At 53.9% G+C, this 23,986-nt stretch overlaps 1 protein-coding gene and 1 pseudogene across 1 annotated transcript in view; one reads left to right on the forward strand and one right to left on the reverse strand.

Moving 5' to 3' along the window:
- The window catches only part of LOC131562092 (hydrocephalus-inducing protein-like), a 30,638-nt gene extending 21,980 nt beyond the window's left edge, over positions 1–8,658 (forward strand). The window contains exons 14-16 of the mRNA XM_058811668.1: positions 2,240–2,395; positions 6,628–6,909; positions 8,617–8,658. Coding sequence (XP_058667651.1) covers positions 2,240–2,395; positions 6,628–6,909; positions 8,617–8,658 — 480 coding nt within the window. The remainder of the gene's footprint in view (positions 1–2,239; positions 2,396–6,627; positions 6,910–8,616) is intronic.
- Positions 8,659–9,168: 510 nt separating this feature from the next.
- Positions 9,169–23,174, reverse strand: LOC131562093 (serine/threonine-protein kinase pim-1-like; annotated as a pseudogene).
- Positions 23,175–23,986: the final 812 nt, after the last annotated feature.

A 23,986-nucleotide genomic window follows, 5' to 3' on the forward strand; every position in this document is an offset into this window, starting at 1 on the left:
AATTTGGAGGTGAACATGTAATTTTCTTTTTCCCCAAAAGCCCAGCATTTCAGCTGGAGAGTGGTAGCTGTCCCTAAAGAAATAACTTGAGCAGGGTTGAGCTGTTGAAGGTTTTTTAGGTTTCTCTGTTGTGGTTTGTTTTGGGTTTTTTAAAATCTTTCTTGCTTGCTTCCTGGAACAGAGAGCACAATTACGGAGCTCAGGACGGCTGGCAGAAATCTCCCCAAGCCCAAGGCTGGCAGAGCTTGGCAGGATCCCAGCACCACAGCCTGTGTATGTATGGATGGAAGGAAGGATGGATGGGGAATGCGACCTGAGTCACCTGGGAGTGTTGTAAAATGTCAACCAACCCCCCAGCGGTGTCAGGGGAACATTCCTGATAAATCCCTGGTGGAGCTGCAGAGTTTCTGGCCTTGGGCACTGGGTGGGCTGTGCTGGCTGGGCACTGGCTGGGTCTGCCCCTCGGTGTCTCAAATCTCACCTTTTTGCTGCCTTCTCTGTCTTTTCCTCTCCCACTGTGCTTTTTGCATCCCCACCAGGTGTAAATGCCTGTCCTCTGTAATTGCTCAATGCGAGCAGTTGCAGCTGCTGCAGCACCTCAGTGCCATCCCTGGGCTGCCTTTAGAACAGACCTGCCCCAGCCTGGATTGGGAAGGGCTGGATCAAACCATTTCTCAGTCCAACGAGCCAGCACCCAGCCAGGGGCTGCATCCTGGCCAGGAGCTGCTCGTGCAGGTGTCCCTCCCTCCCTCTCTCCCACTGCAGGTCCCTGTTCATAGTTATTTATTTTCCAGAGATGAGCTCCACCCACCTAAATTCAAACCCCAGCCACCGAAGGAGAGGAGAACCAGTCTGGATTGTGCGGCAACTCGATGGAGGCACTTCAGGACTGGACAGGAGGAGGCAGCCAGAGCCCTGAAAGAAGTGCAGGATTTTACCCACTCTTCAGGAGCAGAGGTAGATTTTCTTGTACACCGACTGCTTGCTTTGCCTCCCCAGCCTGCCAGCACCAAGTCCTGCTCATGCTGAGCTCCCTTTTTGCTGCCCTGCTGTGCTGTGCCCTGACAGTGGGCTGGGCAGCAGGGCACGTGGCTGGACATGGGCTGAGGGGGAGGGAGAAATAGGAGAGTTTTCCTTGGAGAAGCTGGCTCAGATCCTACAGGCCTGTGCTGAGTGTGGGATTTTTTTGCCTTGTTTCCTTCCCAGTGTAAGATGAGGCTTTTCTCTGCATCATCATGGTAACACCTCCAGCTTCCCTCACAGAGCAAGCTGGGATTATGCTGATCTCCATGGACCCTCTTCCCAAGGCAGCCAGACTCCCTGTTTGCAGGGCTCTGCTTTCACCCAGAGCTGCTATTGCACTGCTGGCCCTGGAGCTGTCTGACAAAGGCAGACTTTGCAGAGGGGCTGTCTCTTCCTCCCAGCACAGAAAATGGCTTGTTTTTTGGGTGCCAGCACCAAGTCCTGAGCACCCTCACCTGCCTCGAGGCTTGGAGGGATTCAGGTGCTCCCTGGACGTGGCGCACACTGCCCTGGGAGCAGAGAAGGCAAGAGGGAATCTGACTCCCTTGCCCATTGTCAGTATGGCAAGCAGGGCTGGAGCTGCCAGTGCCACTGGGGGCCCTCAGCATTGGCCACAGAGGGGCCTCCCATCCCTGCAGGCCATCGCAAAGTGCTGCTGGAGCAGCTGCTTGTTGGAGAGGCCGTGCAGGACACGTTGCAGGGCTGCCCAAGGATGCTGTGCAGCACCTGTGGAGGGCACTGCTCCCCCTGGAACTCCTCAAGTGCTCCACAGGAAATTGTTGCAGGAGCTTTTGCTGTAGCACCTTGAGAAAGAAGCATTTAAATCAGAGAGAGAGGGGAAGAGCCTCAGGAGTCAGATGAGCTGGACTGGACTCCTTCCCTCAGCTCCAAGAGCTCTCACTCTGAGTCTCCTCCTTTTCTAAAAGCAGGAGGTTTTGAAACTTTGTAATGGCAAATTGTGCATCAGAGAGAATTTCTACTGCCAGGAGACATCCTAGTTCACTTTCATGTAATGTACTAATTAATGCATTGTGCTGTGAGTATGGGAGAAGATTTTCCCCATGGTCCCTGCACTGGTCAATGGCATGGATGCAGGATGAGGTGAGGGTGATTCTGGCAGTGTTTGGGGAATAGGCCCCTCTGGCTACAGCTCCAAGATGCTCTTCTGCATCCATTTCCATGCTCAACACCTCAATCTCACTTGTCTTCCATCCAGTCTTTCAATATCCTGCCACTGCCAGGTGTGCTGCAGCCAGGAGAGAGCCAGCAGGTCACCTCCACCTTCTCTGGCCACCTCAACACCACCTGCAATGTCCCGGAGCTGTGCCACATGGAGGGAGGCTCCACCTCTGAGGTGCTGGTCGCCTCACGTGTCAGCTCCTCCCTGAGCCCCCAGGAGATCAACTGTGGCTCTCAGGCCTCTCTCAGGGACAGGTGAGTCAGCCTTCCGTGGGTTCCTGCTCTGCCACGGGTTATTGTCCCTGCAGGGCTTCCCTGCTCCAAGGCCTCTGAGCTCAGAGGAGCTGCAGAGCAAAGGCCAGCAGCAACATAGGGATGGCCACTCTGAGCTCCCTGGCTGCCAAGAGAGGAAGGACCTTCTTCTGTTGAGACAGAACATCATCTTCTCTATTTGAGTGCTGAGCCCTCCTGGCTTAGCTGCTCTCTGCGGGGAGCTGGGCTCTGGGCCTGCCTTGGCACCGCATTTAGAGGTGTCTTGAAGTCCATGGTGTTGAGTGGCATCTTCTTCATCATCTGCCTTCTTCACCAGAACAGTGTGATTGTGGTATGGGCAGGCGTGGGGCACAGAGCAAACCTTGCTTTGGGTCCTGCTCCTGCCACAGATGAAGTCCTTGCACTGCTGATCTGCCAGGGTTCTCCTTATGGTGGCATAGCAGCCAGAAAAACTCCTGTGCTTTAGGCTCCCCTGCAGCTGCAGCCGTAGGCAAGCACAGGAGAAGCTCAGCTCCAGCAAGGCAGCCCAGCTCAGGACACACAGGCCAAGTGTGGAGCTGGGAGTGGAGGTGCTTAAAGCAAGCCTGTGCATCAGGACTTCTTCAGGCCAGGCTGAAGTTGGTTTCATGGGGAGGAGACGGACGAGGCTGCTTCCAGTGGTTTCCATGGCAGCCAGCACTGGTTTGCTTGGTCCCAGCTGGGTTCCAGCAGGAAATCTGCCCGACAAGAGCCTGTCTTGCAGGAGAGGAGTTCCTGCAGCCTTTGCTTTCTGACTGATAGGATTGTTCTCATGAAGGAGCAGGCTAGGAGTCGTTAAAACCGAAGATCACGGGCAGAGACTCTCTAACTAATTAAAGTTAGACAGTGGGATGTTTATTAACACCGGCGGGCGGCACCAGAGCCGTCCCTAAAAGGCGTGACCGCGCTGTCCAAGGTTCTTTGCCCTCTCTTTATTTCCCAAGATCTTACACACAATACATCTGCACAACCCCAGCACCTCCCATCCCTGCTCTGTATTCAAATGAGGTCATTGGTCCTTCACTCCTGTGCAATTCTTCCCTTGAATTGGGTTGGTGTCTCGAATTGGGTCAGTGGTCTTAGGGGATGAAGTCAGGAATGTCTTCATCAGGTCTCTGTGACCCTCTGGCACCATCCAAGGTCCCCTGCTTAGTGATTGATTGACATCAAGCCCAGGTGCTAACCATTGTTCTACTGGTTTCGAGATGTTCTTATAACAGTTCACTTCCTCCACTTCCCTCTCCTAATGGTAAACAATAGAACAATCTGCTCCAGCTTAAGCATCTCATAATCATTAACCTATGGTCTGCCTATCTAACCTACATCCTGATCAATGGGAATTGCTTCTAACCCTCAGCTGAAATCTGAACTCTTTAAAATCATGCTTCAGCTATGCCCAGGGAGAAGGGGGCTGAATGAGCTGAGTAAGAACTGTAGGAGAGCTAAGCAGATGTCAGCAATCTGTGCTCTGCTTTAAACTGGGAAGCCAAGAGACAAAGGGCGTTTCCAGGCACCAGTGCAGAGAGCTGCTGGATCAGCCTTTGGCAGGGGCTGGAGGGGTCTGGCTGTGCCTTCAGAGGGAGCTTGCACAGTCAAGACCTTATGATGGCAAAGCTCAGGTTTGGCCGGTCCTGGAGGTCCCCTTCCACCCATGCCCTCACTTGGGATGTTCCCAACCTCTGTGGGTTGAGGAGAATTCACGGAAATGGCCTCAGGGTCAAGGAATGAAGTGCAGGGCCAGCCAGGACGAGGGAGCCCAAGATTCTGGTGGGACTCTCAGCCATATTTTCTGTTTTGTCTGCAGAAGGGAGCTGAAGGAGCCAGCTCAAAAGGTCGAGGAGGAGGCAAAAGCCTTAGAGGAGGAAGAGAGGAGGAAGGAGGAAGAGAGGCAGAAGAAGGGAAAGAAGAGTGTCTCTGTTGGCAAGCAACCTCCAATACCAGCAAAGGGGAAAACCAAGACCCGAGAGAATAAGGAAACCAAAATTCCAAAAAAAGAAACCAAAATCCCAGAGAGGAAGGAAAGCAAAGCATCAGAAGGGAAGAAAATCAAAGCATCAGAGAAGAAGGACACCAAAGCATCAGAGAGGAAGGAAACCAAGATCCCAGAGAAGAAGGAAGACAAAGACCCAAAGAAGGCGGAACCCAAAGCTCCAAAGAAGGGAGAACCCAAAGCCGTCAAGAAGGGGGGAACTGAAATCCCATAGGACTAAGCTAAGATGGAGAAGAACTCTTTATTCTTTATTCATACAACTCATTTTACACAGTTTAACAGACCTTGTGTGCACCTTTAGTTCATTCAAAGGTTTCTTATCAGTTAGTCGATTATTGGTTAATAAAATAGATTTTACTTGTGCATCAAATCTCTCGTATTGTTTACCTCTTCACTGATTCTCATCGGACAAATTACTTGTTATTGCAGGTGCATTTGTTTTTCACCCTCAGAATAGAATGGTCACAAAGTCTCATTCTCAAAATAGCTTCACATGGGAACTTGTAACTGCTTAGTTGCACACAGAAGAGATGATAGGCCAGCTATTGATGTGGCTGAACAAGGCTTCATTTCAAAAGGCTTTTCTGTCGCAGACATTTTTTCACAGAAATCCTTTCTTTCAGTTTTCTGTGTCTTCTGGAAGGCTGAGGCCTCAGAGGAGAACATAAACAGCTTATTATCAGCTTCTGGGGAATGCAACAGGGGCACCTATTTTGATTGGTGATTGGTTCATGTTCCCATGTTTATAATTAAGGGCCAATCACAAAGTGTAAGCCAGGGGACTGAGTCCTTGGCCACAGCTTTGTTGGGATTCTTTTCTATCTCTTCCTAGCTAGCCTAGCTGCTCTGCAAACCTCTCTCCTTATTCTTTCTAGTATAACTATAATGTATTATATCTTATATTAATAAATTCAGCTTTCTGATTCAAGAAACAAGATTCACCGTCTCTCTATCACCAGCAGCGCCCACTCAGGCGCGGTAATATCTGGTGACCCGACGTGTCGGAGCAAAAATTAATTTAATAAGACCAGAGGAGCAAAATTGCTGCACTGGGTAAAATCCTGTATGTGTGGCATTTGATGGTTGCTTTGAAGTGACCAAAGAAAGTGGATTCAAGCCAGGAGCTGAAGAACTGAAGATCCTGATTTGGACAGAGTTCACAGCCAAGGCTGACCACAACAGAACCTTCTTCTGGAAAACCATCAGGAAAGATGATGGAAAAGGGCAGCAGATCTGTGGAGCTGGCCAGAGCAAGCTGGACTCTTTTAGAAGGTACTGTGGGCTTTTCTATCCCTGATGAACCAGCCCTTCATAGCTTGTGGCTGTTCGTTTGGCAGACACATGCCTTGCCAGAAGAGATTCAGTTCTCCGCTTCAGAGGAAAAGCTTATTGCCCTCTGGAAATATTGGTGCAGAGAAGATGGTTGCTTTTTGTCAGAAACAGATATCTATGGGTTCTTTCGATGGGCAAAGCTTTTTGGGTTTTTTACTGATGTCCTGTACGCTTTAGATGTTTTCGTCTGGGAGTGCATGGACTCAATTATCCAGTGCGTCTACAGTCAGGGACGCGTGTTGCCTTCTATCTACCCAGCATTTATAAAGCTTTTCCCAGTCCTGAAGCGCAGAGCAGCTTGTTTTCAATGGATCTCTAACTGTTATGGACAAGCTCCGTTTCCACCGCCCTTGGCAGAAGACCCCATGGGTGATGACTTTGGGCTTTTCGCCCCCCCTGCTTCGCGGCGCGGGGGGCTGAAACTTCGCGGCGCGAAGAAGTTTTTTTTACTCTTGCTCCGGAGCATGCTCAGATGGAGTGTTGTCCTCCCCCCCCTTCTCTCTTTCCGGGGGGATGGGAGTGGCCGCTCAAGCCAGCGCCGGCCTCTCAGACTCCGCCTCCTTCACACATCGGAGCGGCACCGGTCTCCGAGGCTTCCTCCACGCCCCTGCTAGAGCCGTCACTCCAGGAGGTCCCGCCCGCGGTTTCACCGGCCTCCCCGCCCCCGCCAGAGCCTGTGTCGGAGAAGGCAGAAGAGAACAGCACTTTCGGCGATTGACCTGTTGCTAAGCAACAGCGATGCCCCGCCGCTTCTCCCGGCTCCGCTGCTGCCTGTTTGCGCTCCGAAGGAGACTGCGACTGCGCCTCTGCAGCAGACCCCGGAGTCAGCGGCGGGGCACGGCGCCGGCCCCGTGTCGTGCCTGCCGCTGCTTTCAGGGCTGGGGGACGTGGCGGAGGTGGGTTCTCGCGCATCCCCGCCGCTTCAAGCCGAGACAGTCCCAGAGTCAGCGGCAGAAAACGGCGCTGAACCTGCGGGACTCTCGGAGCAGCCCGCGGCTGATCCCACGATCAGCGTGATTCCCTCCTCGGCCGGCTCCTCCGTGGCCAGAGTCACTGCCGCGTTCCAGGCCAGCCCCAGCGTCATCCACAGCCCCGTGGGCCCCCACCCTGGCCCAGCGCCCCCCATGGCCGGCCCGCCAGCCCCGGGCCCACTCCAGGAAGCAGCCCCGGAGTCTGGTCTCTCCTTCAGTGGAGCGGGGGCTGCCCGCCAGCTGACTCTTGCGGCAGTCCAGCTGCCGGCTTTCAAGCTCGGCGGTTTGGGGGGTGGTGTTTCGGTTGCTGTCCCATAGAGGCTGCCATCTCTGCCGCCCATCTTGTGCCCTAGCGGCGAGGGGGAGGGGGCTCCCGAAAGTTCTGCCTCTGGTCCCCAGCCCGGTAGGGGTGGTGACATGTTGCTGTGGGAAACAAACATTCCCAGACCCGAGATGAAGATTCTCGGGGCAGCTTCTATTTCCCTGCTGCTGGCATGCCTCAGTGGTTTAGGGGAAAGGAAGCGTCTCACTACCCGTGCTGCCATTGTACTGGCAGCAGGGTTCAGGCCTGTGGATATGCAGAGCCTTCCTCATGGGTTTGGCCTGGGCCGTTGGGCTCAAAAAATTCCTGGGCTGGTCCCACTGCGTGGCCTCCTTATGTTTTTGGGGACTCTGGTTTCTCCTACCGGTCCTGGTCCCCCTTTGTGAGCCAGTTTTGGGGTTCGTGGTTCAGCATGGGCCAGGGCCCCCAGGGCCTTTCCTTGTCTGGCACTGCTCTGCTCGGATGCTGCTCTTTTGTTTTTCAATTAAAAAAAAAAAAAAATTAAAATTAAATAAAAAAGATTGAAAACAGCGGGCAGCAGCTCTGAAGCATTGAAGGGCCAGAAAGGACATTCCACAAACTGTTTAAAAATTGTGTTATGACTGTCAGTGGTTTTTTGATAACTATTGATGGGATTCCTTTTGCAGCAAGTTGTTTTCAGGACCAAAAAGGACTCTCAGATATTCCAAGGGAAACAACTTTGGCTCTTGGACTGTTCCTGAAACTCAGCTGCATGGACTCAAATTCTCTTTGCATTGTATTTTGCATTTTTCTTATATTGTAGCATTGTTCTAGTGATTTGTTAGTTATTGTATATTCTACAGGTAAAGAAATTTCCTGTTCATTCCACATCAGCATTTTTTTTATTTTATACAATTTAGAAAGGTGAGATGTCGCAGACATTTTTTCACAGAAATCCTTTATTTCAGATTTCTGTGTCTTCTTGAAGGCTGAAGCCTCAGAGGAGAACATAAACAATTATTATCAGCTGCTGGTGAATGCAACAGGGGCACCTATTTTGATTGGTGATTGGTTCATGTTCCCATGTTTATAATTAAGGGCCAATCACAAAGTGTAAGCCAGAGGACTGAGTCCTTGGCCACAGCTTTGTTGGGATTCTTTTCTATCTCTTCCTAGCTAGCCTAGCTGCTCTGCAAACCTCTCTCTATATTCTTATTAGTATAGTCATAATGTATTATATAAAATATCTTAATAAATCAAGCCTTCTGATTCAAGAAACAAGATTCACCGTCTCTCTATCACCAGCAGCGCCCACTCAGGCGCGGTAATACTTTTCTTCTATCATTATTCTACCTATGACATCCCCCGGTGTGTCCTTGGACCCACATTGTCACAACTGACCCACGGTTCCATGAGGTTCCCCTGTGTCACCATGGTCACTGTCAGAGGCTGGATGAGATCAATGTCCTGAGACACTGTGGGATGAGCTGTCAATCAGTCACACAGTGGGTACAGTGCTAACCCAACCTGATTGCCTGTGTGATCAGAAATCCCACCTGGGGGAGGCTCACAAGGGCCTGGGGGCTTAAAATATAGAGCACAAGGTGAGCCCCTGGTATGGACTCTGCCCTCTCCTGGGGTTTGTGTCTCACCCACACTGGAACCCTAGGAGCTGTTAGTCATATATGTGTCTTTCTATAGAGCTTCTGTCTTTCTGTCTCTCTCTCTTTCTTCTTGTTCTAATGCTCTTTATATGGAACATTTTTGGATACCCTAACAGCTTACGTGTTTTAATGTTTCCAGGATAAATGGGCTAAGTTAATGAAGTTACTGCTATGATTAATGTTTTATGTGTAATTTGATGTTGCGTTAAATCCTATTCCAAAGTTCTTGATTTTTTGCACTTTGCCAGTAGAATTTTGTGTCATTTTGACCTCTTACAAATATCTGGCTGGTGTTTTTCCTGTGCACCAAATTTGAGTAAAGGTGGCAGATGAATTGGTGAGTTGGCACGCAAGCCCTGAATGGAGCTCCGGGTGCGTGGAGGATCGGGGCAGTGTGAGTCGCGCACAATCCCTGCAGTAGGAGGACACGGGTCCCTAGCGGGGTTTAGGGTGCCCCGAGTACAGCGGCAGCACTGAGTAGAGCCAAGAGGGCCCCAGTGCCCAGGGTGGAACGGCGGTGCTGGGGGTTCAGGGTGCCGCCCTTCAGGTAGAAACCGTAAACCCACTGAAGGCCCCTGAGGGGATTGGGGTCACAGGGCAGGGCAGGGCTGGGCTTACAGGGCAGGGCAAGGCTGGACCTGCCCCTTCCTCCCCCACACACAAAATGTTTAGAGCCAACAATCTCCTCCAGTCTGTCAAAACAGGCAGTGTTGGAGGTGAAATCCCAATTGTGGCCATGGGCACCTGGCTGAGAAGGACAGTTCTTTTCCATGGGAAGGAAAGCACAGAGCCTCAAGGTTTGGAAGGCAAGTGAGAGCCTCAGCAGGCCACGGCCAGCTAGATTGTCAGTAATTGCAGAGTTTGGATTTAGGGAATTTTGGAGGTGGAAACCCAATCTCAGCCATGGGCACCTGGAGAAGCAGACAGTTCTTTCCTTAGGAAGGAGAGCATGGAGCCTTTCCCAATGTTTTGGGGACGGATGAGAGGTGACCCTTGTGAAACCACTGCCAGACAGACTTGTCCTGGCAATATTCCTATTGGAAGAATCCCTGGATATAAGGACCTTTGGAGGTGAAATCCCAATTCTGGCCATGGGTGCCTAGAGCAGGAGGACAGTTCTTTTCCATTGGGAAGGAAAGCACAGAGCCTCAGTGTTTCAGCAGCAGATGAGAAGTGACACTCAACATGCAAAGGTCAGTTGGACCAGTCAGGCAGTCTATGGGAGGCCAAAGCAGCCAGACTTGTTTTGTGTTCCCTTGGTTTTGTGGGGCTCCATATTGTCACAATGGTTCCTTGGATCCATGGGGCCCCGCAGTGTCAGAATGGTGACTTGATTCCATGGGTTCCAGCAGTGTCACAATGGCCCCTTGATTACAAGAAGACCTGCAGTGTCACAAAGGCCTCTTGGTTTCACGAGGCCCCACAATATCACAATGGTCCTCCCAGGATCACAATGGTCTCACTGATTCCATGAGGCCTCACAGCGTCACAATGGTCTCTGCGTTTCCATGAGTCCCCTGAGTGTCACAATGGTCTCTGTGTTTCCATGGTGCCCCTCAGTGTCACCATGGCCCCTTGGTTCCATAACACCCCAAAGTGTCCGAATGGTCTCCATGGTTCCATGCAGACCCACGCTGTCACAATGGCCCCTTGTTTTGATGAGGCCTCTCAGTGTCACAATGATCCCTACATTCCATGGAGCCACACAGCGTCAGTACAGTCCCCATGGATCCATGAGGCCCAGCAACGTCACAGTGCTCTCCATGATTCCATGAGGCCCCACAGTGTCACAATGGTCCCTTGTTGTCACAGGGTCCCACAGTGTCACAATGGTCTCTTGGTCTCACAGGGCCCCACAGTGTCACAATGCTCCCTTGGTTCCATGGGCCTGTGCTGCTGCATTCCCCCCTCCCCTTCTCAGGCCGCCCTGCCAGCTGAGAAATGCTCCTTGGGCCTCAGCCTTGGCCAACAGCCCCAGGCTCAGCTCCTCTGCAGCTCATCACAAACACTGTCTGCTCCAGGCACTGCTGCTGCCCAACCAGCTCCTGGTTCCTATAGGAGCAGTCCTGGGACCTGTTTGTGTTCCCTGAGCGGCACAACATCCCTGTTCTCACACTGCCAAAGAAAGCTGCTGATGCCAAGTGCGGCCAGGATGAACCATTGCTGGGACTGAAGCCCCTCTCTTGGGGCCCTGCAAACAGCGCTCCAAAAGGAGCCCTTGGAGCTCTCCTGGGCCAGCCACTCCCTCTGAGTGGGGCCTCTCCCAGCCGGGAACTCTCCCGTTTGCTGCACTCGGGGATCCTGAACAACGACGGAGCCTGGGCCGATCCCCCCACTCCTCCAGGCTCAACCCTTCACCCGCTGGGGAGATGCCAAAGGACCCACAGTGAGCATTTCCTGCCCTCAGGGGAATTTCTTACAGGTGCCTTGCACTGACTCTTTGTGTCTGTGTGCACACAGGAGTGCCTGTGCTGGAGAAATGTGGCAGAAATGCTGCACTCTGAGGGGCTTGAGTGCCTTGGATAGCTGAGTCAGTCAGGCCTGTAGGGAAGGTTAAATCACAAGGCCTAAGTGAAGTTAAATGCTGCTGAGAGGTTTTCTTTTGCTAAGCAGTTACCTTTAGTATAAGTTTTATGTTAAGTTCAATATTGTTAAGTGTTATTCCTCTGTTAAATTGCGAAGTCATAGGTTTAAGTTAGGTTACATGCTGTTATACTCTGCTCTTTTGCTAAACTGTGAGGTTGAAAGTATCAGTTAAGGTTAATGTATAAGTAAAGTCCTGTTAAGTTTGAGCTCTGTTAAGCTTTCAGGCCATGTTCCTTTTATCCTTGCCCTTGCTGTCCTTGTGTCACTCACACATGCACACACAGGGACAGTTCCAGGTTAATTTCTGGTTTTATTGCCTGGATTCTGTTTGGTTTTGTAGTTGCTTTGTTTCCTTGGTGTGCCTGAAGTGTCCAGTCAGGAGCAGAGTGACTCTTGCCAAGGAACTTTGTGCTGCTGTCCCTTAATATTAAATCTGGTTTTGGCTGATCCCTTGCCGGGGGTTTTTCAGCGCTCTCAAGGCCTCGTTTGTAACAGGGTGAAGGAGCCCTGGCCCAGGCTCTGGCCCTGGGGGACATGGGGACGCTGCCGGGGAGTCCCTGTCCCCCTGTCCCACCCCCAGGGCCCCGTCCCCCCGTCCCCGTGTCAGGCTCTGGGGTCGATCTCGTGGAACATCCTCTGGGGGAGGCTGCGGGGCCGGGGGACCCGGGGGGACAGGGGACCCCGCTGTGCACGAGCAGGGTTGGACTGCTCTGGGGGGAACTGTGAGGGGGGCCGGGGCAGAGTGACCTCCCCAGTGCCCTCACACAGCCCCTGTGATGTCACATTGCCCCTGTGATGTCATGCTGCCCCCATGATGTCACACAGCCCCTGTGATGTCACACAGCCCCTGTGATGTCACACTGACCCTGTGATGTTACAGAGCCAACTCTGTGTCATCCTGTGATTTCATACAGCAGTGCTGTGACATCGCAGAAGACTGATGTCACAAAGTCACCCTGTGATGTCACAATCTGGTCTGTGATGTCACAGCCTCCTCTATGATGTTACACAGCCACCAGGTGAGGTCACAACCTACTCTCTGATGCCTCAGAGCCACCCTCTATGAGAGCAGACACTGCTCTATAGCCTCACACCCTGCTCTGTGATGTCACAGCAAGCTCTGTGATGTCAAAGCCAGCTTTGTGATGTCACACAACCCTCAAGAACCCTTAAGAACTCAGTTCTATTGAAACACTGAAGTTTCTTGTACTTTGAAGAGATCCCTGTCAGGGACACCACAGGGAAAGTGTCCCCAGGCCCCAGGCAGAGCAGAGAACTGGAGGCAGTGATGACAGGTGGGGACAAAGAGAAGCCAAGTCTTGGTGCCCTGGGGCACAGCAGGGTCTGTGCCACCAAGGGCTGTGAGGAGACACCTTGTCCTGAGGCACGGGGGCCTCCTGGCACAGCCCCAGCCAGGCTGGGCACTGTCAGCCCCTTGTCCTGCCCTCAGCATCCTCCCCTAGCCCACATCCCATGGCCTCAAGGATCTGCTGGAAGGAGTCCCTGCGGAGCCTTGCTCAGGAATGGTCCTGGGGGCTCCTTCATGCTTCCAGGGACTGCAGGTTTTTCAAAGGACTTTGGGTTTTGCTTTTGCCTTGGAGTCTCTGAGAGCTTTGTGCAATCATGGCTTCTAATTATGTGTTGCAATTAGTCCTTAGAGAGGCTTTGTCAGTAACACCACTCAGTGGGGCTCATAAATGCTTCAAGGTACTTCAGTTCTTTTAAGGTATTTGGTGTTTCCCTTGGGATAGACTCTGGGAGATATTTGTCCAATCATGGCCCCAATTATCTGCGTTAATTAGTCCCTGGAGAGCTTTGTACTGACACGAAATGGGGCTCATTAATGCTTTGAGACACTCAAGGTGTTGAAGGTACTTTAGATTTTCTTTTCCACACTGTCTGAGAGGTTTTTGTGCCATCCTGGCCACAAATTCTCTCCTCCAAGGAGTCCATGAGGAGCCTGTGTTGGAGAGGGACCTCAGAGGGAGCCATGAATGCCTGGAGACACTTGGGGTGTTTCCTCTGCCTTTGACTCCTGGCAAGGTTTGTGCAATCTCCTCCCAGGCCCTGAGGTTCAAGGGCTCACTCCAAATGCACAGTGAGGCTCATGAGGATCAAGCAAGTCCTGACAAACCCTGGCTCTGCCTTGATTTCCCTCTGCTCCAGTGTAGTTCATTAGGAGGTTTTCCTTTGACAGTTATGGAGAAATAGTTCAAAGAGCTTCCAGGAAATATGTAGTCCTATTTTAAAGGGTGTCTTTTTATTGCTGTTCTTATTACACAAGAGGTGATTGCAGCATTCAGTGGCTGATATTGATCCAGGGACTCTCCTAAGGAGCCCTGGCCTGCTCAGAGAAGTGGTGCCTTGAGCTCTGAGCCAGTGTGGACAACCTTGCTTCATATTCCCCAAGCCCATGGTCTCTCTCCTCACTCACCTGGAACCTGCTTTGCTTGGAGAAGTGGCTGCACACAGCCAAAGAGGGATTTTCCTTCATTTGTTTTTGAAGCAATCTAAAACTCCTGAGTTTCCCCATTGCAAACAGACATCCTCCTCAACTGTGTGCCAAGCCCAAGCTGCCACCAGAAGCACTCCAGACCTGCCCTGGGCCAGCTGTGAGGGTGCATCATCATCCCAACATGCAGTGGTGCCATTGCAAGGGACTGTTGCCATGGACACTGCAAGGACCCCACTGCTGGGTTTGGGTGCCATGGCAACCCCCATCAGTTCAGGTTTCCTTGGAAACCAGCCCAAGGAGCCATTTCTGCAGCCAGGTTCCATGGCCACTTGCCTGCAGAGCTGTTGCTGCCCTTGGCTGCCATGGCAACCCTGGGACAAAGCGGTGCCAGGGCTGTTCCAGGTACAATTGCAGTGACACTCGTTGGTGCCACCAGGTGCCATGGCAACGGCCACGGGGACCCGTTCCTTGGTTTGGTGCAATGGCAACCAATGCCCGGAGCCGTTGTGATGGTTGGTGGCCATGGAAAGCTGCCCTGGGCCCTTGCTCAGGGCTGGTGTCAGTGCCCAGAGCCAGAGGGGATCCCTTGCTGGGGGCTGTGCCATGGCCACCTGCCCTGTGCCGCGCTGGCCGCTCTGGCACCAGGAACCAGCAGCCACCGGCACTGCCAGGGCCAAAGGCCAGGTCAGCCAGACAGAAAGGGGCAGGGCTGGGCACTGTTTCCATGGCAACCGGCACTGGGGGGACACCTGGGTCACCTGGCCTGGCAGTTGCCATGGAAACCCCCGGCAGGGACTGAGGGCACAGCCCCTGGCACTGAGACACTGCTGGGCCGGGTGCTGAGCACAGCGCTGAGCACGCAGAGATGGTTTTGTTCTTGCTGAGCTGCAGCACAGCCAAGGCCTGTCCTGCCCCTCGTCCAGCCACGCTGGGGAGGGGCTGGGGCTGCGGGGGAGCTGGGCAGGGGACACAGCCAGGACAGGGGACCCCAACTGACCCCCGGCATAGCCCAGAGCAGAGCACATCATGCTCAGGGTATGAAGGGGGGAACAGGGAGGAAGGGGGGAATTTTGGAGGGAGGGCTTTTGCCTTCCCAGGTAACACTTAGGCAAAAGGGGGCCCTGTTTCACCAGTGGGCAGGGTCACTACCAAAGACACAGACACCAAGTTAAGGAATTGTGTCATTTATATCATGCACAGCTGCAGAGATTTACAAAAGGATAAGCTCAGCAAAGCACATCATCATTAGCAAAGAATTACAAAAGAAGCTCAGCAATCCATCATAACCCATCATTATATTTTGATGACCAATCCCTTGGTGAAACACCAGAGGTATTTGTGGCAGACAAAGATTCTGGCTGACTATCAAGGTACACCTTACAGACATCAGTAGTACTTTAGTGACACCGTTCTTCATTATTTTTTCTCAATCTCATTCGAGTTAGGAACAAGAATTCTGTTGTCCATGGAGCTGGCACCTTTTTAATTCCAGAATAATGCCCCCAGGCCCTTTGCTGTTCAGCTTTCCCATGCTGTCTGTGGCTAACAAGGCTTGGGGGGCCCTTTCCCCTCTGGCTGGAAGGGGCTGGGTCCCAGTGCCTGAGGGGCACCCAGGCTCCTGGATGGAATTGCTGTGCAAGTCCCTCAGTGTCACAGCAGCCTTCACACGGAGCCCCGTGGATCAGAGCATTTTCCACAGGGGCCCTTAGAGCAAACAGGGTCTGGCAGGATGTGTTAAACAATATAAAAAATATATACATATTTTTTACACATATGTGTATACACATATATACCCACATATATATGTGAATATATTAATATATATATATATATGTCTTTATATACTATAAATATGTATATAGATATTTATTATATCAATATTTCACTTGTACAAATGCATATTAGCTCAAGATTAAAACCTTCTGTTGCTCCATGTGGGAGCATTCCAATAATCATTGTTCCTTCTGAAAGTGCTGTTTCCTATGTACTCTCAACAAATTCATCTTTGTCTGCCCAAACCCACAAGGTGTTTTCCTTTTCCATTTGCAATTTTTGGATGCACTTGAAGCCATCCAGGGGTGCAGCTTCTTTTACCCGACTGCCCCACTGCTCACAAGGGGCTCCGACCTCAGCCCACTCCAGAGCCAGGGAACTCCAGGGAAGGGCTTCCCAGCTGGCAATTTCTGATGGGACTGATTCCTCACATTTACATTGAACAAATGACATTTTGTTGGCATCTGGCCAGACTGTGCCAGTTTTGTTTTACCAGTGGGCAGGGTCAGCACCAGAGATACAGACTCCAGCTGAAGGAATCAGTGTCATTTCCTGCAGCTCAGAGCAGCAAAGAATCACAAAAGGAGCAGCTCAGCAATGCACCCAACCATCCCCACCAAAGATTGCCTGCAGTGATTAACAAAGATCCAGCAGCATTTACCCTCAGCCTTTACCATCCCCCAGACCCACACAGCAGCTGGGGAAGCTGTCACAGCCAAGGGCTGCAGAGCCACTCCTGGGCACTGGGAATTCCTGCAGGTGCCTCCAGCCCCAGGTGAGGCTCCAACCCCGCTGGGAGAGGGCCCAGCTCTGACAGTGCTGAATGAACAAACTGACAGCACTGCTAGTGTGGCAACATCTGCTTTCATCCTCCTCTTGGGTCCCTCCCAAAGCCTGGCCAGGGCTCAAGGAGGAACCAAGGGAGCTGACTTTGACCATACAGCCCCAAACAAGGCCAGATGTCAGATTTCATGGCCTTGTCTGGCTTCTAAATACACAAAGGTCAATACATGTTTCACTAAGGAGTGGCTACATCTATCACAGTGTTAATGACCATGCATATTTCATCAGGGAGCAGATACAAAGAAAACCTTTGCTTGGAAGGTTCATCCAGAGGCCACCTTTGGCTCAGGGCCTGCTGTCCAGGCCTCACTCAGGGCTGGTGTCCAGGCCTTGGCACTTCAGGGACGTGGTTTAGTGCTGGGCTTGGCACTGCTGGGTGCCCGGCTGAACTGGCTGAGCTCAGAGGGCTTTTCCAACAGAAAGGATTCTGTGTTCTGTGATTCCATGATTATATCCGCTGCATTCAGCTGGGGCTATTTTAGCAGCATTCCTTTGCTCCAAAAGTTCCCTTTTGCCCAGCTCCTGTGGCCTGAGGCTTCAGCTCCTTCAGCTCCTGGTGCTGAGCTGCTCATGCTGAACAAGACGGCTCGGAGAGAAGAACACAGTCCATGCAATTCCTTCTGGGACACGGAGAGGGGAGGCTGTGCAAACAGGAGCTTGTTTGCTGTGGCCTCCTCCTCTGCCCTTCACACCTTTCAGCGCTTTGAACCAGCCAAGAGCTTTCTCCAAGAGTGCAATGGAGCAGCTGCTCCTGCTCCCAGGCCTGGCTCTCTCCAGTCTCTGCCCTTGCCTGGTTCTGTCCCTCTTGCTGTGCCCTCTGTTCCCCCAGGGCTCGCTGGCTGCTGCCCAGGACTGTGGCACTGGCACAGATCCAGTGCTCCAGAGCCTCCTTTCTGTGCCCTTGCAGCTGCCTGGGCACAGCAGCCTTTTCCATCTGGAAGCTCCCCATGGACAGGGAGTGCCCAGCTCCGTTCCTTGCACAGCCTCCAGGAGCCCAGGGCTGCCATCTCCAGTCCCTGCTGGCCCTGGGGGCTCCCAGGTGCCTCAGGCTGCTGTGACACCGCTGCACACGGGAGGGAAGAGGGGCAGGGGCTGTGCTCAAAGTCAGCTCCATGTGCTGCTGCTGCTGCTGCTGCTGTGGGGTCATTTGTGCAGCCCTGTCTGCCCAGAGTCAGGGATCAGATGCTGCCAGTCTCTTCCAGCCCTGGCTGCTCAGAGTTTGGGCCTTGGAGCCCCAGGTGGCCAAAGGCAGCTGCTGCTGGTCCCTCTGTGTGCCCGTGCTCAGCAGTGCTGCTCCATCAGTCTGTGCCCAGCAACGGGGAAAAGCCTCAGCCCTGCAGGGCCAGGAGCTGCTGGGCTCTGCCTGAGCAGCTCAGCCAGCAGGAAGGGAGCTGCTCCACATGGGAACCAAGAGCAAAGGACATTCCTTTTATAGGACATGTTTTCTATTGAAAGGAAAAAAAAAGGAAAAAGTAATCAAAAACTATATAAAATGTGAAAGTGTGAAAAAACCCCAAGTGTGCAGTGAAAAGTCATCTCTAACTTTGAATTAAGAGGCAACTGATCTTTTGAAAAGAAAAGTTATTTACTTTGTAAATGTGCTGATGGCATGGATCCATCTTACTGACCTCAGCAGTCTTTTTAAAAAGTTTTTGGGGATTGTTTCCAATATTGTTATTTTAAATTGTGGTCGAGGCAAGAGGAAGTTGCTTTGTGCCCTTCCAGCTCCAAGCAGGACTGGGAATGGAAACTCTTTCAAAGCCCAAATCCTTTACAAGACGACCTTCCTTCTCAGCCTGGGAATGAGCGGAACATTCCCATTGAAACTTTCAGGGATTTCTTAGAGTCACAAAGTCCCTCTGACAGCTTTTTGCTCTGGTGTGGAAGTGCAGAAGGGCAATTCTCCATCCACCAGCTCCAGACTGCACTGCCTCAGGAGCACGGCCCACTCGCCAGCTTTGGCCCACTCGTGGCACTGCCAGAGGAGGAAGAAAGTGCAATTGCACAATTCCAGCCAATAAAGAAGGAAGAATGGGACAGACAAAACACCCTGTGCAGATCCAGGTGTTCAGCTGCTACTGTGGAGAGTTTGGGTCCTTGCCAGTTGGATGTGTGTCCCCAGCTGCAATCTCTGGGCCTGCAGCAGAGTCTCACTCACCTGCCAAAGCAGAAAGCTCAGGCGCTGTGCTCGCAACGGGCTCGTCTGATGCAGAGCTGTCAGAGCAATGTGAGGGCAGAGCCAGCCCAGCTGGGCCCAGGGCTGAGCCCAGCTGAGCCCTGGCAGAGCCCAGAGCAGCCTCAGCAGCCGCAGAGCCCGGCTGCAAGGAGAGAAAGCAGAAACCGCCCGTCAGCTGAGGGCTCCTGTGCCCTTGTGCCAAGGCCTGCGGTGCCCAGGCCATGCTGGCAGTGCCCAGAGCTGCCCATCCCTGCTGCCTTTGGCAGCAGAGCAGGAGGGCAGCACATGTGCCCAGCCTGCAGCCAGCCACGGCACATCCAGCCCTCAGCAGCTGCCCAGAGCCAAAAAGCAGCTGGGCAGCTGACTGAAGAATTCATTGTATCTGCCCCAGCAAAGGGGGAACCTTTGGTGCCCAGCTGTGCCATGCCCAGATCCGGGAGCAACCCCCTGCCTATAGACTCACCTGCAAATTGGACCTGGAGCCTGGCTTTGAAGAAGGTGCCAGAATCCAAGTCCATCATCTTCAGCTGGCCAGGCCAAGGAAGAGATTGTCATCTTTGAGGTTGTCCTTGGTGTCTCCAGCACCAGCCCCATTTGGAACAGCTTCTCCAGGGGCTCCTTCTCCTTCCCTGGGGTCAGACCAGGCTGTCAGGGCTCTGCCCAGGGCCCCAGCCATCCATGAACCATACAAACAAAACCAGGGGGATGGTGGCCACCAGTGCTTGTCACACCGGGTCTCCAGCTCAGCTCCAGCCCAAGAGCTGCATGTTCCCTTCTGCTGACCCCTGCTCAGAGCTACAGGCAGGACAAAACCAGCCTGGTTTGCTTTGCCACTGATTGCCAAGAGATGTGTGGAGCTGGTACCTGCCAGGCCCCTGGATCCAACTGTGCACGTGGATCTCTTCAGTCTTCTAGGGCAGAGGAACACCCTTCACCCAAGGATGACAGAAAAGATCTTCTAAGGATGGCCTGTCCGAGGGTTGCATGGACAAACACCTCTTAATGACATCTTGGCACGCTGGGGAGAGAAACCAGAAATCACCAGTCAGTTGGAGAAGTTGCCCTCCTGTTCCCATGCCCAGGTCATGCTGGGTGTGCCCAGAGCTGGGCCTAAACTTCCCCGTGGATGCTCTGTTTGGAGGACAGCAGGAGAGCAGGACATGTGCAACCTCCTCAGCAGCTGCCAGAGTGGTTTGCCCATGAGCCCGCTGCTGTCTCCCAGCACTGGTATTCCCCCCGTGCCCAGAGATGAGGATCCACCTTGAGAGAGCCATCGTGGGAACAAGATTCGCCCCCGGATGATCTCCTGGCCCCTCCTGAATGGGTGCTTCCCCATGACCAGGTGGCACAGCAGGAGGCCCAGGGACCAGATCGTGGCTGCCTCGCCATGGTAGCGTTGGTGCTGGATCCACTCTGGTGGGCTGTAGGACAGGGTTCCTGTGGAACACAGACACAGCTCAGCAGGGGGCTGCTGCTGCTCCCAGAGCCCGGCCCCAGCATCCCTGGGCCTGTGGGGGCCGCCCCAGAGGCACACGGGGTGAGCGCTGCCCTCTCACCAGCACTTGGGACTTGTGCACAAACTTGGGGATGGAAAAGAAGCCACTGGTCTTGGAAGAGGGCAGAAGAAACACAAGGAAGGCCCAACCATGACACACAAAGGAAAAACCCACCCAGTAGTGGAGAAAACCCACTCTCCCTCCCACCCAGAACAACTCGGCCTTAGCATCAATCCCATCCCAGTGCTGCACCCAGGCTGGGCCACGAGATGCCCAGGAGCACACCCTGCGAGGGCTCACCTGCAAACTGCGTGTAGGCTGTGTCTTGGAGGAAGGCGCCACAGCCAAAGTCGATCAGTTTCAGCTGCCCGCTGGCCAGGTCGAGCAGGACATTCTCGGGCTTGATGTCCCGGTGCAGGACCCCGCAGGTGGTGCAGTGCCGCACGGCCTCCAGCACCTGGCGGAACAGCTCCCGCGCCTCCTCCTCCGGCAGGAACCCCCGCTCCGCCAGGAAACCCGAGAGCTCCTGGCACCGCTCCGGACGCTCCAGCACCAGCAGGAAGCTGTCGGGGAGCTCAAGCCACTCCAGGAGCTGAATGACACCGCCACAGCGACCGGACACCTTGGCCAGCAGCACGATCTCCAGGGGTGCGCTGGTGCCGTCGGGCTGCGGGAGGAGCACGACGCCGTCAGTGGGGCCGAGGCCGTGCCGGGGCTCTGGGAGCCCTCAGCCAGCCCGGGATGCTCTGCATGCCCCGCTCAACCCACGCCCGCTCTCCCCGCAGGGCTCACGGCGGCTCCCACCGCGCCGGGCCCCGGCTCCTCCTCGCCCGGCACGGCCCGGCTGCTGCCGCTGGCTCCGCTCACTCACCAGCTCGCCCCAGTGCCGGATGCGATCCCTCGGCACGCGTTTGATGGCCACCTGCGAGCGAGGGAGAGCAGCGGGCTGAGCTCGCCGCCCGTCATGCCCAGACGCATCCTCCTCCTCCTCCTCCCTCCCCTCTGCCTGCGTCCGCCGCCGGCCCAGCCGCTCACCGGGGCGCCGTCCGAGAGCCGCGTGGCCGCAAAGACGCTGCCGAAGCCGCCGCGCCCCAGCAGCGATCCCAGCCGGTACCGCTCCTGCAGGGCCTCCTGCGCCGTCCCTGCGGGCGGGACGCGGCTTTCAGAGCTCGGCCCGGGTCCAGCAACGGCCCCCGAGCGCCCCTCACCCGCCCCGGGCCCGGCATCCCCACCCGCCCCAGGCCCCGGCGGCTCGGGGCCGGCGGCCGCGCTGCCGAGCGGCGGAGCTCGGGCCGGGGAAGCCGCAGCGGAGGCGGAGGGAGCGGCCGCGCCGCGTGTGTGCTCCGCGGGCCCCGGGAGAAGCCGGGGCCGGGACCGGGGTCGGGACCGGACCCTGCGTTGGGTCCGGGTCCGGGCTCGGGCCAGGCGGAGCCGAAGGGCGGCGATGCCGCCCCCGCACCAGGCACTGATGCCCGCCCAGCAGCGCCACCGCCAGTACGGCCAGAGCCGGGCGGAGGCGAGACCGCGGCGGGACGGCCGGGGCCGGGCACGGGGCAGCCCCGCCCGGGGCCGGGGGCGGGCCGGGGGCATGGCCCTGCCCTGCAGGGGAGAGGGAGGCGGGGAGAGGAGAGGGACGCTGGGAAACGGACACTGAGAGAAGGGTGCCCGACAGCGGGAAAGGGAGAGAAAGAGAAATAAAGAGACAAAGAGAAAGTAAAGGAGAAAGACTGTTCAGAAGTATCTGTTTTGGTGCTCTCGCCGCTGCTGCTGCCGCTGCTGCTGCCGCCGCTGCCGCCGCTGCCGCCGCTGCAACTGAAGCACCGGGGCCGTTCGTCCCCGTGTCCGTTCCCCGCTCGCCCCACGAGCCCCACGTTCGAGCCCCGCGCGCCCCGGGGACAGCCCCTCCGTCTGCCCAAACACGGGAACTTTGCAGCCTTGAGCCCAAATGCAGAGCCCTGACTCCTGCACGCTGGCACAGTGATCCCCTCGCTCGCTGCTGGGCATTGTCCTTGCTGAGGATCAAACACTGTCGGGACACTTCCCTTGGGGTAGGATTCCTACCTGAGCCCAGCACTGCACTTACATATCTAGTGTTGCTTTCCAGTAAAAACAGGGGAAGGAAAACTCTGTGTGGCTCATGGTATTTTAGAGTGTCTAAAAATCACTAAGTCACCAATCTTAGAGGTGAGGTGCATCTGGAATTACTGGGATGGAGAAGCAGTGCAACATGGAAAAGGGGAGCATAGAAATAAATAGAGGAAAACACCTTGGATTGTTTCTTTCATTTTCATTTCACTTCTGGAAAGCTGTTTCTGTTTTCCAGGAATCTTCTCCTGTCTGCTCTTCCCAAGAATCTCTCATGGAGAACAAGGTCAAGCTTCTGTCACAAGATTTGCCACCAGGAAATGATGCCACTGGTGAAATTTTCATTGTGACTGTTTGTGCTGGTTTGGGGCAAATTTTGGGAGGAAAGCTCCAAAATGGGTCTGTCTAGAAAGCAAGTTCGAGCAGCCCCTACTCCTAATAGTTCAGGAAAAGACTTCCCTTGAGAAAAGTGAAAAAACCCAAGTTTATTTCACAAGTGAAGTATTCACAAGCATGAAAAATGAATAATATTAAATCAAACTTCTCACAGTAGTGAAGAGATGGCAAATTCAGGAAGTCCTTTTTGTGGGTTGTAGTTGGCTGCCTTGGTCTCTTCTAAGTCCCTCTGGTGCTGGAATGCAGCATCCCAGAGCTCGGGGGGCCACAGGTGTGAGCTGCTGCTGCCGGTGTTTGTCTGGGTTTTCAGTCCCAGAGCAGGTGTAAACAGTTCCAAGAAAAAGGAAAGTCACAGTTCCTCCACAGAAAGAGGAACTTCTCTTCCTAAGCTAGCTAAAACCAAATTGCTAGCTAGACCTGGGCTGTGAAGGTATCAGGAAATTTCCAAATCTGGGCACTGGCGGTCCCAGCAAACACCAGAGCTGGATGGTGCTGGAGCCAGAACCTGCAGAGTTACAAATTTTGGCCTTCTGTGCCAGCTAATCCATGGACTTGGGCTGTGCCAGCACCAGGAAGTTTTCAGATCTGGGCGCTGGCGCTGCCAGCCAACACCAGATGTGGGTGGCGTCATTGCCAGCGACAGAAATCTGCCAGATTTGGGCTCTGCTGGCCCTGAGAAATTTCCAAATCTGCGTTCTGGTTACATGACACACAAGATGTGGGGGCGGTGCCAGAGCCAGTAAGAGGAAGCTGCCACAGGTTTTGGATTTCTGTGCCAGCAAATTGCTGCACTTGGGCTGTGCCAGAATTGGGAAATTTCCAGATCTGGGCACTGGCAGTGCCAGCAAACAGCCCATTTCAGGCTCCAGGCTCCAGGAAGGACTGGATCTGGATGCCTTCCTCTTTTCTTTCCTTCCTTCTTTCCTGGGATCCTGCGGCCAGCAAACTCCAGATTGGGCAGTGCTGGCAAGGGGAAATTGACAGGTTTTAGCTTTCTTTGCCAGCGAATTCTGGACATGGGTAGTGCCAGCACTGGGAAATTGCCAGATGTGGGCACTGGCAGTGCCAGCACACACCAGATCTGGGTGGGGAATGTGCCAGCACCAGGAAATTGTGAAATGTGAACTTTCAGTGCCAGCATATTGCTGGAATTATGCTGTGCAGGAACCTGAAAAATTCTGGATCTGGGCACTTGTGGTGTCAGCAAACACAAGATTGAGTTGCTGTAGGTACCAGGTATTTGCTTGGTTTTGGCTTTCTTTGCCAGAAAATTACAAGACTTGGGCTGTGTTGGCACTGGGAAATTCCCGCATCTGGGCACTGGTGGTGCCAGCAAACACCGGATCTTGGCATTGCCAATGACGGTAGCAGGGAATTGCCAGATTGTGGCTTTCTTTACCAGAAAATTGCTGGACTTGGCTCTGCCAGAACAGGGAAATATCC

This window comes from Ammospiza caudacuta, chromosome 10, assembly GCF_027887145.1.
Source record: "Ammospiza caudacuta isolate bAmmCau1 chromosome 10, bAmmCau1.pri, whole genome shotgun sequence".
NCBI classification, from domain to species: Eukaryota; Metazoa; Chordata; class Aves; order Passeriformes; family Passerellidae; genus Ammospiza; species Ammospiza caudacuta.